Source organism: Scleropages formosus, chromosome 1 (assembly GCF_900964775.1).
Source record: "Scleropages formosus chromosome 1, fSclFor1.1, whole genome shotgun sequence".
NCBI lineage: Eukaryota > Metazoa > Chordata > Actinopteri > Osteoglossiformes > Osteoglossidae > Scleropages > Scleropages formosus.
Window position 1 is genome coordinate 22,980,359 of NC_041806.1, and position 16,099 is coordinate 22,996,457.

At 43.9% G+C, this 16,099-nt stretch overlaps 1 protein-coding gene across 7 annotated transcripts in view; it reads left to right on the forward strand.

Annotated features, from left to right (window-relative positions):
- The window catches only part of atp11a (ATPase phospholipid transporting 11A), a 54,336-nt gene that overhangs the window by 26,653 nt on the left and 11,584 nt on the right, over nucleotides 1–16,099 (forward strand). For all 7 annotated transcript variants that reach the window (XM_018750007.2, XM_018750008.2, XM_018750011.2 and 4 more), the window contains exons 3-25: nucleotides 57–146; nucleotides 285–365; nucleotides 1,478–1,585; nucleotides 2,871–2,999; nucleotides 4,128–4,231; nucleotides 4,534–4,584; nucleotides 5,458–5,522; nucleotides 5,856–5,937; nucleotides 6,640–6,790; nucleotides 6,887–7,084; nucleotides 7,393–7,566; nucleotides 8,072–8,238; nucleotides 8,375–8,446; nucleotides 9,283–9,356; nucleotides 9,594–9,697; nucleotides 10,707–10,888; nucleotides 11,994–12,245; nucleotides 12,915–13,089; nucleotides 14,076–14,178; nucleotides 14,377–14,522; nucleotides 14,668–14,727; nucleotides 15,214–15,341; nucleotides 15,532–15,667. In XM_018750007.2, coding sequence (XP_018605523.1) covers nucleotides 57–146; nucleotides 285–365; nucleotides 1,478–1,585; nucleotides 2,871–2,999; nucleotides 4,128–4,231; nucleotides 4,534–4,584; nucleotides 5,458–5,522; nucleotides 5,856–5,937; nucleotides 6,640–6,790; nucleotides 6,887–7,084; nucleotides 7,393–7,566; nucleotides 8,072–8,238; nucleotides 8,375–8,446; nucleotides 9,283–9,356; nucleotides 9,594–9,697; nucleotides 10,707–10,888; nucleotides 11,994–12,245; nucleotides 12,915–13,089; nucleotides 14,076–14,178; nucleotides 14,377–14,522; nucleotides 14,668–14,727; nucleotides 15,214–15,341; nucleotides 15,532–15,667 — 2,832 coding nt within the window. The remainder of the gene's footprint in view (nucleotides 1–56; nucleotides 147–284; nucleotides 366–1,477; nucleotides 1,586–2,870; nucleotides 3,000–4,127; nucleotides 4,232–4,533; nucleotides 4,585–5,457; nucleotides 5,523–5,855; nucleotides 5,938–6,639; nucleotides 6,791–6,886; nucleotides 7,085–7,392; nucleotides 7,567–8,071; nucleotides 8,239–8,374; nucleotides 8,447–9,282; nucleotides 9,357–9,593; nucleotides 9,698–10,706; nucleotides 10,889–11,993; nucleotides 12,246–12,914; nucleotides 13,090–14,075; nucleotides 14,179–14,376; nucleotides 14,523–14,667; nucleotides 14,728–15,213; nucleotides 15,342–15,531; nucleotides 15,668–16,099) is intronic.

Genomic DNA, 16,099 nt, shown 5'->3' on the forward strand with positions numbered 1-16,099 from the left:
CTTTTACATCATTTCTGTGGTTATATTCTCATAAAAGCGGTTTCTTGATTTCACAGTACACCTTCTGGAACTTTGTACCAAAGAACTTATTCGAGCAGTTCCGAAGAATCGCCAACTTCTACTTTCTCATCATATTCCTTGTCCAGGTGAGGCCCTCAGTTGGTCTGTTGCTACAGTGTGTTCTTGTGCAAGCTGCATGGTTTTTGGTATGATGACATGTGGAAATAGTGACTAACCTGTTGTTTCTCTCTGTCTGTGCCCCTCCTTCCCCCTTTAAACTGCAGCTGATCATTGACACCCCCACCAGTCCCATCACCAGTGGGCTGCCCCTCTTCTTTGTCATCACTGTCACTGCTATCAAGCAGGTAAGGCTGTTTTGCAATGAGCCAGAACCCCCATGTTGATCAGGAAAGTTCTAGAACTCTGCAGCGATGTTGTAGGACCACCAACCAAGTTTCCGTGGAACACATCACAGCAGTGGCTACCTCATTTCTATTCATCATTCGGAGCAGAGTTTAATGTCCTCACTGGAGGTGCACCTCAGGCTCATCCTAATCCAGGGGAAGTGCATGATGAGTAGATCAATGCACACATTGACTTTCATCTGAGCAACACCAGCACCGAACACCTGATTGTCACTCCTTCCAGTTCCCTGTCAATGTGATGCAAGGATCAGAAATCCTGTCATCTTCTCTCTCAGGTGGGGGGTAGAGTTTTCTCATCTTCCTGTAACTCTTTATGCCGTACACGCTGGAAACGTCCTGTCCACGTTTGTGTCCAGATTGGTAAAATGATTATAAAGTTTCACAGCTTGGCTCTTAACACTGGCTGTGTTACAATTGTCTGCTGACAGTTAAGGAGAAAGAAAATGTGTTTATGTCTGAAATGAAAATGCTGTGTTTTCTTAAAAATGGTAACGTTATTGTGGTCAAAACACGTTGTTGTGGCTTCCTTTGAGAGGAGGAGATGTGCCATATTTATAATGTTGGAGGGTGTTGTGGTTACACTAATGAGCCGAACGAAGATTTTGTGGTTGTAGCCTTGAGTTTGTCTTGGTTTTCTAAAAGCTCTTATAGGCTGACAGCATGTGGCACATTGAGCCCTCCTGTCTAAATCATTCAGATTAGTGAGTCAGATGTCACTGTTGATGCTGCCACAGCTGGCTGAAACTAGCAAATATGATTGACATATAAAGCATACCAAATCAGTCAGAATCATTTGTACGGTTTTTTTCCCCCAATAATTAAAGTGCCATGTGACAGCTGAAAAAGCGCGTCCACTTTGTGACAGATATAATTATACAAGAGAGATGAAAAACTCCTTTGGCTCACTAACTCCTCGCTATATTAAATCGTGCAGCGCAGTGACATGTCAAAAAGATAAACGTGAAAAATCGCCCATTATTCCTGTAATAAGTGGGAAAGACCATTTTTTTGTCTTCGTTTCTGTGTCTTTGCCCCCCTCCCCCCAACTCCAGGGTTACGAGGACTGGCTTCGGCACAAAGCCGACAATGCTGTCAATCAGTGCCCCGTCCACATCATCCAGCATGGCAAGGTGGTGCGCAAGCAGAGCCACAAGCTGCGGGTGAGGGTCACCTGTGGACTGCCGTGCAGGAATGGCCAAATTATCTCAGTCTTTTTACTGTTCATTCATGCCTGCAAATAAGACATCTTTAAAAATGGGCTGAAAATGTACTTTGTTGTTACCCAGACCTGAGTACTTTTTTCCATTGAAATTGTTTTGATTTTTGCGATTACCCTCTAGTCCCCAGTTGTCAAAAATCTGTCTAAGCCAAATGTATGATTAAGGGGTATGACTTTATTTTCATATGATATCCCATATGAATGTAGAGTCTTCTGTGAGGAGGCCTGGTGCAGACACTGACAGATGGAGGACTCCTCTCAGCCTGTCCAGTTTTGTGTCCCACTTACAATTTGGCAGGAGCATCTTAGCGGCAGCAAAGGGGGGAATTAGCGGCTGTGTGCACATTACCCACGATCTAATGGAAATCCTCGCTGAGCCTCTAACGCCATCGGCCCCTTTCTCATCCTCTTATCTTAAAAACATGGCACATTTGTCCTCGAGAAAAGCCTGGTGCCTTAGCTTTCAGGAGAGGTTGGAAAAATGACAGCTCCCAGACTGAACCTGGTCTGGTTAGTCTTATGATTTGCTGGGCGTGAAAGAGTGTTTTATGTCCATGCCACGCAACCTGCTGTGTACGTTTGGTGAGAAGGTGAACAGAATACCACTAAGAAATATTGAGTGTCGATGGAATTCAGCGAAATTGAGATATGAAAAAATGATAAAAATAAAAATAAAAAAATGAAATGAAAAAATGTCATGTGCTTGGGCACAGCAGTTTAAGGATTTGGGTGTTGCTAAGCTGAATGGCTTTAAATCTGTTGCATAATAGATGATCCTCTAAAAAAATGAACACAAAAAAGATAACATAAATGTAATGAAGTCTGTATGGCCATGTGTTTGTTACTGCTGTGGAACAGATTACTTGAAAATGACCATCTTTGATTTCGGCATTAAATATTTGTTTAAAAAGAGCCATCAGTTTGGAAGACAGTGCTTTCCTCAAAATAATGTGAAACCAACTCAGCTGCTCACTCCTTTAAAATGCTAATAATGCCTTAGTGACACAATTCACTTGATTTAAGAGGAAAACCCCAAATATTACTTTGTCTCTTAAGGCAGTGGATGCACTTGAATTTTCTGCACCTCACCAGGGAATTGAAACCTCAGAGAAGGGTTGGAAAAAGTAATCTCAGCAATATTGCCAGACATTGAGAGAGACATCAGGACATTGACGCCAACCTTTAGTGTTCTCCTCCAGTGACGATGGCCGTTTTTGTCATCTCAGGTCGGTGACATTGTCCTGGTGAAGGAGGATGAAACGTTCCCCTGTGACCTCATCCTCCTGTCCACAAGTCGGGATGACGGCACGTGCTTTGTGACAACAGCCAGTCTGGATGGAGAATCAAGTCACAAGGTGAGGTCTCTGGAGGTCCAAGTCGAGGCCCTGTCGCAGGTGAAGAATCCTGCAGTGGCAGCTAGAAAGGCTGAAGATGCAGATGAAGTTGAGTTGTTAGAAAAGACCACATTCACTAACTGGCCATAAATCCTCTGTTATAAAAAGACTCTTATATGGAAATTATACCAAATCCCATAATTGTGAATGAATAAGCAAATGCAGTCATTTTGTTAAAACCGAGAGAATGTGGTCAGAGTCAATAGCGGTCCCATTGGTAATCTTTAAATATAGGATTCTGTTTAATCCTTCCGACTTAAACGATGACAGACAAATCACATACGAGTTATTAATAAAGTGTTATCCTCTTTAATGTTGGGGGGGGGCAGTTAGGTACCTAAATTTCATATACTTTCAAGCAGCACTGTAGGCCTACACACACACACACACACATTTTCAGAACCGCTTGTCCCAGACAGGGTCACGGGGAACCGGAGCCTACCCGGTAACACAGGGCGTAAGGCCGGAGGGGGAGGGGACACACCCAGGACAGGACGCCAGTCTGTCGCAAGGCACCCCAAGCGGGACTCGAACCCCAGACCCACCGGAGAGCAGGACTGCAGTCCAACCCACTGCGCCACCGCACCCCCTTCTGTAGGCCTACATTTCACCATAAATCTCAGTAAAGGAAAAAAATTGCGGCAGTTTAGAATTAGAGCACATTGGTGGCCTGCACAATCATTTTGCTAGTTATGTATGCAGTTTTTAGTCGGGTGAAATTAATAAAAACAACATACAGACTACAGAAAACAGTCATTATTATTTTCCACTCTTCGTACGTAGAAACCCAGTTCCATATGAATCTGTTGGATCAGACTGGGCAATTTTTGGATGTGAGCAGACAGATTTAACTTGAAACATGGAGCAGAGCAACAAAAAATGCATTTGAACCAGTGAGGTTTGGATGTCACTCTTCTCGCATGCTCTGGTCAACATGACATCCAGCACATGGGCCGCTAGCATCTGACCTTGTCACGCTCTCGGACTGCTCCGAATATCTCGACTCCCTGTCGGACCTCAGCTATGACTGTCTTTTCGTTTCCTCTTTCCTCCAATTCGCTGTGTGCCTTTGTCCCCTCTTCCTCGAAGACCTACTATGCTGTGCAGGACACCAAGTCCTTCAACACGGAGCAGGAGCTGGACACGCTGAGAGCGACCATTGAATGTGAACAACCACAGCCTGACCTCTACAAGTGGGTGACGTGCGGTGCAAAGCAGTGATGCGCTGATGTGTTTGAGCACAGAGGTGCCTGGTGATGACAAAGCCGTGTGTGTGCGTGTGTGTGTGTGTATATATACGCACAATTGACCATATGAGCATGTGTGTTGACATGCATAAAGTGTGTGACGGGAAATGAGGCCAAACACAACTGCGCACACACACATTAAAAGTGCAAATGGTCACACAACTGATATGTTCAGCACAGGTCGTATGCTGTGGTTCATTGCTACGTTGGATGGCGCGGCTGAGTGCGTACCTTTTCTCTGCTTTCAGATTCGTGGGACGCATCAATATTTATCAGGAACGAGATGAGCCCATCGCTAGGTCAGTCCATCCCATTTCCTGCCCTGCCTTCCAGACAGGAAATTGATTTCACATTAAACTGGACGTATGTCACTGACTTCATGGAAACAAGAGCTTGCCGTTGGTGTGGGGTTTTAACGATATTTTCGTAGCTGTTCCCATTTCGCATGAGTAAGTACTATATGGTGTTGAACATGCTTCCGTTTTGTATAAATGGAATCAGTATTTTATAATGCTGAGAACATTACTTAAAAATAGCTTAATCTTGCAGGCACAAGTGTAATACTATAACGACTATAATTTCTCCTATGCATAACCTTCAGTTTTTTTTATTTTTTAAAGACATTGCTAGGAAAAGTGTGTAATAATTATGTTTTGTGGTGCAGTTCAATAATTTGGAATTTAATATGAATTGAAAATGTGTTTACACCCCTGAGGGAAGGACATGCTTAGTCCTGCTCTGAGATAATGAGGGCTGCAAAACACGTGTGAGAGCAGGGTGTTTGCGATCAGCTGGAGGTTGGGTGCAATTATAGTTCATTCATTAATCAGTTATCTGAAAACACAATGAGCAACTTAAGAATTTTTTTTAATGATCTATTATGTGTTATTTCCACAAAGGGCAAAACAAGCACCATTCTTTTGCTTCTTGTTGAAGTTAAGCATTAGCATAGTTATGTCAGTCTCATCACGAAAAACTATACTGCAGTAACTTTTTTAAATCTGTTTTCAAATAAAAATATTATAGAAATATTTTTAAATAGTTAGAAATTACTAATATAGATTTAGAGTTCATCGTTTATTTCAATAGCACAGGAAAAGAACTGTGATTGACTTGAACTGATTGTCCTCTCTCCCTGAGGGTAAAACTTTTTATTGTTATTATCATGCCAGGCCTTTGGGATCGGAAAACGTTCTTCTTCGTGGAGCAACACTGAAAAACACTGAATATGTTTATGGTAAAAAAATCTATGTTGTCCTACACCTCAGTAATTCACCATTCACAGGCCAATGGCAGTATTAACAGGAGGCCGACAAGATCGCACAAGCTTAGATTCCATCGCGTGCTATGATTGTTGTAAACCTTTGTGAAGTTTTAAAAGATGTTGTTGAAAATAAAAATAGAAGTAAAGTGAAAATTGATGTGCATTGTGTATCCGGTCTTAGTTTTTTTTGGAATGCCCACTTTGTATTTCATATAAATACTTTGTGATATTTGGCCTGATAGGATATAGCTCATTCCAGCTTGTGTAGAGGCGCCTGTCTTACTAACTCAGCTGTTCCTTTCTCAGCTGTGGCCATTTACACTGGTATGGAGACCAAGATGGCCCTCAATTACCAGTCCAAATCCCAGAAGCGGTCTGCTGTTGAAAAGTAAGTTCTGACCCAGTGCTGTGGGCCATCACCAATCGCCTGCCACCGATGTCCCCACTCATGTCAATAAATGATTTCTTTTGCAACTATTTCTTTTTCTTTACTGTTTCGATCTCTTTGGGTTCCCAGCCTATAACCTGCGGACTAACTTTGCAATACGTGCTACACGGTTAATTTATTTAGTCTTACTCTGGCCTCCCCCCGTCTCCGTTTCACTAACCTGTCCTGCTACAACATGACGTATTGATACTGTTGTTAAATTACATTTCTGCTGATCTCTGTGGTAGATTTGCTTTTAAAAAAGAACAATAATGAATCATGCTCTGAAATCTGAGTACTTTGTCGCAACATGTAAATGGCTGGCAGCCTCTAGACTCTACTTACATGTGCCTGATGCGTGCTGTAATTAACTAATTAAATCACAGTATGATTAATGTAAATGCACTTGTTGTTGTGCTGAAGTATTCTGTTTTTAGCCTGTGATGTAATGCACAGATCCTGTACAGAATGTCACTCATGATAAGTGTCAGCTAAATGAGATTGCAGGGTGGCGACCCAGGAAAGTAACTGGCTTGAGCATTTATTCAGTCTCGCTCGAATTGCCTGTATAATTTTTCAGCTGTCTATAATGAAAAAGTAAAACTGAAAGCTCTGTGCAGTTTCACTTTTACACTGAATTTCTGCTCTTTTTCCCTCATGCAGGTCGATGAATGCCTTCCTTATTGTCTACCTGTGCATCCTACTCAGCAAGGCCCTGATCAATACAGTCCTGAAATATGTGTGGCAGGCTAATCCCAACCGGGATGAGCCCTGGTACAATGAAAAGACAGAATCTGAGAGGCAGCGGCACGTGGTGCGTTAAAAAGAATAAATAAATAAAAAAATCCTAACTTGGACGCACCTTCTGTCTACCTCTCTGACTGTGGATCTGTTCCCTCTCCTCTTTCAGCTGATCAGAGCTTTCACTGACTTCCTGGCCTTCATGGTACTTTTCAATTACATCATCCCTGTTTCCATGTACGTTACTGTGGAGATGCAGAAGTTTCTGGGGTCCTACTTCATCACTTGGGATGAAGAAATGTTTGATGATGAGATTGGGGAAGGGGCGCTGGTCAACACATCTGACCTCAATGAAGAGCTGGGCCAGGTATGTGCTGCATGACTGTCTTGTCTGTCTTGTCTTGAATATGACAAGTCTCCAGACTGCTACAAGGAGGAGGAAGACACCTTTATGTACACTAAATATTCATGTGTTGAGGTTCTCACTAAGACAGATGAAAAACTTAATCTCAAAGTATAAAAAGCATGAGATCTTAGAAAAATAGTAGAAGAGACCAGAAGCCAACTGGCCTACTTACCAAGGAACATGACAATTTTATTTACTTTTGTAAGGCAAGCATAGGGTGTCCAGTTTGCCAACTAATTAATTCCCTCCAATGCCCCACCACAATCCAGGTGGAATATATCTTCACTGATAAGACTGGCACACTGACAGAGAACAACATGGAGTTCATTGAATGCTGCGTGGATGGCCATGTCTACGTTCCCCATGCCATCTGCAATGGGCAGATCCTCCCTGGAGCCTTGGGTATCGACATGATTGATTCCTCTCCTGGACCTGATGGCAAGGTGAGAGGCATTCTTTACCAAGGGTTGATGTCATTAAACACCACTGTTGGAATCTACTCTCACTCACTCACACACACACACACACACACACACACACACACACACACACACACACACACACACACACACACAAACACAGTCTGAAACCGCTTGTCTCAAGTGGGGTCGCGGCAAGCCGAAGCCTAACCCAGCAACACAGGGCGCAAGGCTGGAGGGGGAGGGGACACACACAGGACAGGACACCAGTCCATCACAAGGCACCCCAAGCAGACTTGAACCCCAGACCCACTGGAGAACAGGACCCGGTCAAACCCGTTGCGCCAGCGCAACCCCCGGAATCTACTCTCATTGTTTGCAAATTTCCTGATGCTCCCTATTAGTAGTCATCAGTTTTTCATACTTGATTTTTAAGTATTAAGGTGCTGTGGTTTTTTTTAACAACTGACGCACAATCTCATGTGTTCTGCGGTCTCTGCCTTGATTCCTCTTGATACCCTGTAACTAGGAGCACGAGGAGCTGTTCTTCCGTGCACTCTGTCTGTGCCACACAGTGCAGGTAAAGGAGGAAGAGACAGTTGACGGCATCAAGCGAGGCATCCACCAAGGCAAGGGCACCTCCTTCTACATCTCCTCTTCACCTGACGAGGTGGCTCTAGTGGAGGGCATGAAGAGGTGAGCATGTAGAAAATGGCAGATATTGAGCATGAAATCTGCTCCAGATGCAATACTGACTGTGGTTAGGCCATTTAAGCCACATTTATAGCTAATTTTATTTCTGCTTGGCTGTTTTAACTCCTTTACTCCATAGGCTGGGATTCACCTATCTGCGGTTGAAAGATAATCACATGGAAATCCTGAACAGGGAGGATGAGATTGAGAGGTGGGCTTTGTCTCTGTGCTTTGAAATTAAACTGCTCTTAGACTCTATCCATGGTGTTATGAATAATTGATGTTTCACCTTCAGTTGCCAAAGGTCAGTATTCAGCCATTATAGACCAGGTTTAAGCTCCTTGGTGGTCAGTGTGATGTGCTTATGACTAACACAGCGTAACCGGATGCAGTGGTCAGTGGCCAGTCAACGTCTATTAACAAACTCAAATACATGACATGGCCAGCATGTGTTTCTGGAATATTCAGTCAGGAATGCGCAATGTGTTGATTGAAAGTTATCCTTTCAGGCAACATCCATTACCAGAGCAATACCATACACCAATCAATAGCTTTCATGCTTCCATTGCTGTCAGCAGCATCTATACGAATTGATCGTATCACATTAGGCTGAAACTGTTCTGTCCCAGAGGGGTCAAGTCCTGTTGGGGTTCAAGAGCTGTCCCCCTTGAACACCCTCTTTAGCAGGACTCTAGTTGTAAAGCCAGGCCTTTCCACTGGGTTCACAGCCATCAAGTTAATTCTTTCTCATACCGAAAGTCATCCCAGTTATTTCTCCCCTTCCTGACCACAGGGTCCCAAAGGTAAAAACCCAAGATGAATCATGAGCAGATAATGGCAGATGTTTTGTGTGTTCCCCAGTCCCCCTGTGCAAGAGTTAACTAAAAAGTTCACTTTGAGTTTCTAAGCAGGCATCCTTTGGAAGCCTTTAGAAATCATCAGGGAGGCCAACCTTTGATTTCTGGCATTCCCTCTGTGGCAGTGTGGTGGGTAACTCACCTCACACAGCCGGTGATGCACATCTTTGTTTTCTGTGACCCACACTAGGTTCGAGCTCTTGGAGGTACTCAACTTTGACTCAGTCCGCAGGAGGATGAGCGTCATTGTGCGCTCGGGCACAGGTAATGTCCCCTGATGGCTACACAGCTGAGAGCACGCGTCTATATCTGGTCTGCCAAAAAGGGTCTCTAGGTTGATGGTTGATGCTCCGTAATTGCACTAAAGAGCACAGTGGCACACTGGCACACTATCACCGCTTTCGGGCCAGCTGGCCAGATCTTTAAGAGAGGGTCAAGTGGGTATGATGTGTCACATCCAACGCACTCATGTTTATGTTTTCCTATTTTCATGGTCTGCAGGGGAGCTGTATCTATTCTGCAAAGGGGCAGATTCCTCCATCTTCCCCAGGGTAATCTCAGGGAAAGTGGAGCAGGTCCGGGCGCGAGTTGAGCACAATGCCGTGGTGAGTTTTGCACGTCTTAACTGCTGCCAATCATCTGTACATTATTTTTCTGCTTGAAGACACCTGATGTGCCCACAGAGTTAGCACATGTTCTCTCTATTTAATTAGGTTTGTTTAATGTTAATTTATAGTTATGATTAAAACTCCAAATTTTATGGTATGAAAGTGACCTATTTAACATTTTTAAGAGTCAGATGTTTGACTGCTTTGGTTAGCAGTACTATGCATTAATTTTGCCGATATATCAAACCTTATTTGCCAGCATAATTAGAAATTTGTTACTGCACTGCACTCTGTCCGTTTCTGTGGTTTTGAGGTTCTGAGGAGCTGGTGGGGCGCAGTCCGGAGGGTTGTAGGGTCAGCTTGCTGCACATAGTGACACCGGTTTAGCTGTTCTGTCCTGATTTTAGGATGCTCTAATAAGTGAGACTAACAAGAGGACGTGTCCCTGGAGCTACATCACAGGAAGGAATGCCATTACCCTGTAGACCACCCTCACCTCTGTAGACCACTCTCAACCCCAAAGACACCCTTTCCTATCCTTCTGATCCATATGCAATCTGATATACCTCATAGATTGATAATGTCAACACCAGAGGACTCATTAAAGGTCTGAAAAGTATATGTCAAGTGTGTGTGTTTGGTGCTATTTATGATGTGGAAAAGCCCTCATTTGGAAATGTAGGAGGTGGTGAACGTTATATGACCCACTTTCCTTCTGCTTTGAGGATCCCTGAAGCACACCTGCGCACCTCTCGGTTTCATTCTCTTTGTCTCCAAACCACACTGAGTTCATCCCCATGACTAAGCTGATATTGCCTATATTCTCCAGAGTCTCCAGTTGGCACAGAGGCATTAAGAGCTGTGGGTGGAATGGGTGTAAAAATTTTACAGATGTGTTTAAGAGAGATCACAATAACTAGGGCATTGTATTTACCAATCCCTGAAACAGTGTGTGGTCTCTGCCCTTACGTACCCTTGTGACCCTGTGACTGGTTGCTGTCTACAGGAGGGCTTGAGGACTCTATGCGTAGCCTACAAGCTGCTGACCTTCGAGGAGTACCAGGATATCTGTCAGCTTCTAGAGACTGCCAAGCTGGCCCTGCAGGAGAGGGACAAGAAGCTGGCAGAGGCATACGATGCCATTGAGAGGGACTTCATCCTGCTTGGGGCCACGGCTGTGGAGGACAGGTACATTATAGGTGGAAGTAAGCTCACCTGGGTCTGGTGAAGGCCACACTGTACCTTACTAAGGTTAAAGAGTTTCAGTGTTTGCCTTTTACTTTCATTTTGACTTTCCACTTTACTGGGCTGTACTAGTGTAAGCTGCTGAAAGAGTAACTTACGCTAAGTAGACATCTCAGGCAATGTGGAACACAGATAATTATAACTATAATGGGCTGTGATATATGGAGGGGTCCACCGCCATGTATGCTGCTATATGCAGTTTATTCTTAGTTATTCAGAATTCCAGTGCACATAGCTGGGGTAACGGAAGAGAGTCACTCGTGCTCCTTGAAGAAGGAAAGGCTTACTGGCATTTTGCAAACACATTTCAGTTTATATGTCTTTCAGCAGTTTTAATTCAAGGGAGTCAATAAGCCCTAGACAATGTGCTCAGCTGTTATCACTTAATAACTACATAAAGATATTACAGACCCATTTGTATCTGTCTTTTCTTGACATTAATTGGCTGATCAATGGTTTTTGGTCGCTTAATGCTTCTTTATGGTCAGCACTGATGTTTTGCACACGCTCAAAGAGAGGAGTTCCTATTACCAGCACACATATAGCTGTTAAATTTGCGCTGGAAAAGCATTCAGCTTCAACAACAGGTCCCTGTGTCTAATAGTGGGGAAACGATGCTTTAGATTTTTTAATTACCGGCACTATTTACCTCTTTGCCCCAAAAGCAATACAGAGACCGCATCAAACCTAGATTATTGACCCAGCTAAAAGCACGACGCAACTTCACATTTGTTTTAATACGGATCAATATGGGGTGAATTGTTTCGAGAGAGTAGCCATTACTGAATTACGTACTATATAACTGATTAAAGGATCAGTATCTTTATCTTTCTATTGTGTTATTACTATTGCATTTCTTTTGATGGTTTTAATTATTTAGTCTTTGTCTCCATTTTTAGTCTGACATTTACTTTTCTTCATTATGTTCTCAGTACATTGATTTCTGTGCCCTTTTCCATTCTGAGAATGTGTAGGCACAACTAATGGGGAATTTGCAACCTGATCAGTTAGTTGCTGAACAGATCAGTTGATTATCTGGCCTGTCAAGGCTTCAGGACAAGGCCGCAGACACCATAGAATCGCTGCACAAGGCCGGGATGAAGGTGTGGGTGTTGACGGGGGACAAGATGGAGACCGCGGCGGCTACCTGCTATGCCAGCAAGCTGTTCCGGCGCAGCACACAGATCTTGGAGCTGACCACCAAGCGCACGGAGGAGCAGAACCTCCACGACGTGCTCTTTGACCTCAGCAGGACCGTGCTCAGGCAGCATGGCAGTCTCACACGCGACACCTTCTCGGGGTGTGTATGTTCGCTGAGTTGGCTCCTCCCCTGCTCTGCCAGCCACGCCTTCAAACATGGCACAGTGCTGGTTTACTTGTATTACTGTATAACTGAGGTTTCGTGATGCAGAAGCACAGCTGACTAGCCTTACGGTGCACAAGTAGCGGTGCCCTCTTTTGTTACAAAACCGTGCTGAGTCCATTAATATGCTGTTATTGATGAGTAAAGAAATTAATTTCAATCCTTTGACATGTAAAAAAAATATAGTTATTATAAATACACACACACATTTTCAGAACCGCTTGTCCCATACAGGGTCGCGGGGAACCGGAGCCTACCCGGTAACACAGGGCGTAAGGCCAGAGGGGGAGGGGACACACCCAGGACGGGACGCCAGTCCGTCGCAAGGCACCCCAAGCGGGACTCGAACCCCAGACCCACCGAAGAGCAGGACTGTGGTCCAACCCGCTGCGCCACCGTGCCCCCCAGTTATTATAAATATTACAGTTATAAATATTGCTATTACAAAACATTACGAGTACCTATATAAAATAAATACACTTTTTCAAATATTTGCAATTTTCAGTTAGTGCGTGTTCAAATTAGATTTGGGAGGTGTGAGTGGTCAGGGGAGTCACTGGGTCTGGGGTTGGTACGTGTGTCTCACGGACTCCTGTGCATCCATAGGCTCTCCAACGAGTTCCAGGACTACGGGCTCATTATCGACGGGGCGACGCTCACAGCAGTGATGAAACCTGACCAGGATGGCAGCACAGGGAACTACAAGGAGATCTTTCTGGAGATCTGCCGGAACTGCAGCGCTGTGCTGTGCTGTCGAATGGCACCCCTGCAGAAAGCTCAGGTTAGGTGTCACTTCCTGCGGGCTTTCTTGTTACCTTTAGCTTCAGGAGTGCATATCAGATACAGAGATGCAGTCAATGGGCGGCAGTATTAGCAGCACAACTTGGATTGGGATTCCTCATATAATGGCATTTTTGTCTTATTTTAACGGTTGTACCACACTTGACTTGGTCAGGTGGAATAAAAATCTGGGCTTCCTGATCTCATGTGTCACTGACATGAGGTCGTATCAAATTGGCCCACTAGAAGTGCAACTTTAAAAGAGGTGATCAGGGCTCCCCATTACCATTTTCCACCTGAACACCCCCCCCCCCCACCCACATATGAACAAAAACACACAACTACACACACTCCATCAGCCCTCGAAAAGCAGGCAGCGTAGAGTTATTTTCTGCTTTCGTCAACGCAGTCTTGTCAGAATCTCACTGCAAGGGGACGTGCTGCTTGCTTCCCGTGTTCTGCAGCTTCACGGTCAACAGTCAAGGTCCCATTGGCCCACATTAATGACAAGTAGTGCATGTCACAGAGGACACCAGTGGCATGGTGACTTTGTGTGTCGGTGCTGGTTGTAAATTTCACTGGACCTTCCTGCTATAAAGGGTGACATTGTGGAATTACACAGCACTGCTGGTTTAGTTAAAAGGGATTATACATCACACTAAGTGGTAATGGAATACAAGGGTAAATGTGTAACCCTTGTGGACTTACAAAGTCTGCCTATGTTTTTACCATCACCTTGTGCTTCAGAGGTACCTCAGGGGTAATTTAAGAAGTTTTTTTACTCAGTTAGCTGGATTACTTCTGTAAACATGTTGACTGTCCAACAGATTGGACAGTCTTACTGGAAAACCTTCACTTTTTCCAACATATCGCTCAAGTAACCGAGATAATCTCATTTGATAAACTACTCCCCTATTTTTATTCTGCTTAAAATAGGATATTTTGGTCATATGCATGATAAGTTGTAAGGGGCACTTCTCATTTCAGATTGTGAAGCTGATCAAGTTTTCAAAAGAGCACCCAATCACACTGGCCATTGGAGATGGGGCTAATGATGTCAGCATGATCCTTGAGGCTCATGTGGGCATAGGTATTCAACAACTGTTCCACTGCTGCTCCACAACACATAATTTAATGTGCTTGTTATGAATGTAAACGAAAGTACTTTTAACTGCCCCGAACTGGGTTGCAAACATAATCCACCAAAGATTCTGACGAAATAGAGTGAAAAAACTTTTAGTCTCCATTATTGTTTTGCATTGCCTCATAACTGGCTTCCTTTCTAAAGGCATCATGGGAAAAGAGGGCCGTCAGGCAGCTAGGAACAGTGACTATGCAATCCCAAAATTCAAACACTTGAAGAAGATGCTGCTGGTCCACGGACACTACTACTACATCCGAATTGCGGAACTGGTGCAGTACTTCTTCTACAAGGTGACTGGAACTCCTTTGTGGATTGATGGAAACCTCAAGCCATAAATGCATTGGTTTCATTGCTGGGAAACAGATTATAATGAAATTACTCTGTTTACACCAAACGGCTTGTATAAAAAAACTGATTCTGGTTCTTCCCCGACAGAATGTCTGCTTCATCTTCCCCCAGTTCCTCTACCAGTTCTTCTGTGGTTTCTCACAACAGGTATCTGGGCAAACCCAGAAAAAATTGCTCCAAACTATACCACAGATGCATATCCCCCTATGAACAGGCCATTCATTTTTCTCCACCCTAGAGGACATATATTTTTTAAGTATATCTCCCAAAATGTGCATACTACAATTCTGAGAGTGTGTAGAGGACATTCCAATTCCAATATATCACAGGTATGATGAAATATCACTTTTTAATGACTTCCGGAAGGGTGTCTAAACCTTCTAGAATTCCTTGGAGCAAATCAAATGTTAATTTTTCTTGTGGAAGAAATTTAAATGGGACTACATGTTTCATGGTTGGGCTAGATAATCTCCTGGGAATCCCAGAAATACTTCAGAAAGCATTTTTTTGATGGGTCTGAGGAGTTTAGGCACACACTTTCAGAAATGGAATGTCCCCAAAGCTTGAGCAGTGTACTGACTGACTGACTTACTGTGACCAGTGACAGTGCTGTGCTTGATTTGTGACCTCCAGCCGCTATACGACACGGCCTATCTCACACTCTACAACATCAGCTTCACCTCCCTGCCCATCCTGCTGTACAGCCTCATTGAGCAGCACATCAACATGGACATCCTGAAAAGAGACCCTTCTCTGTACAGGTGAGGACAAGACAGGAAATCTGCACCTGTCCCAACATGAAGCGCTGTATTTTGTGGTACTGCACAACATGTAGGAGAGATTGCAAGAATTGTCATGTGCAATATGAAAATAGCTATAACAACAAATAGTATAAAAAGATGTACTTACTATAACTGATGTCTTCCACCTCGTTTTCCTTTTTTTTTCCAGGGACATTGCCAAGAACTCCCTCCTCCGCTGGAGAATCTTTATCTACTGGACTTTCCTTGGGGTGTTTGATGCGGTCGTGTTCTTCTTTGGTGCTTATTTCCTGTTTGACAACACCACCTTCACCAGCAATGGACAGGTGAGTCCCTGGCATCGGCTATAGGGCTTCTCTGAACTTTGAGCGGAGGTCAACAGCCGTTCATAGCCTTCGAGACTTGGCAGTTTAAACTAGATGTAATTTTGCGCAGCAGTTTTTACAGTTAGGCCCCGAGGCAGTGTTGAACACGGATTTTTGAAGCTCTAATGTTACGTGCAACGTTGATAACATGCCATGGGTACTTACATGGCTAAGCGCTCTTTGAGTATCAGTCACAAAAGCATTACTGGGGTCCCATTAAAACTACAGCTTGCTAACATGTTGAGTTGCAAACATCCTTCTCTGTGCTGTTTATTTATATCATATTAGCCTTTTTGATTGCATTTTTGTCTTTGTTTTTCAGTTTTAACATCCTAATTTCTTTACTTTTTGTCCTTATTTCCCCTTCTTTTTCCTCCTCTTCCTGCGATCCCG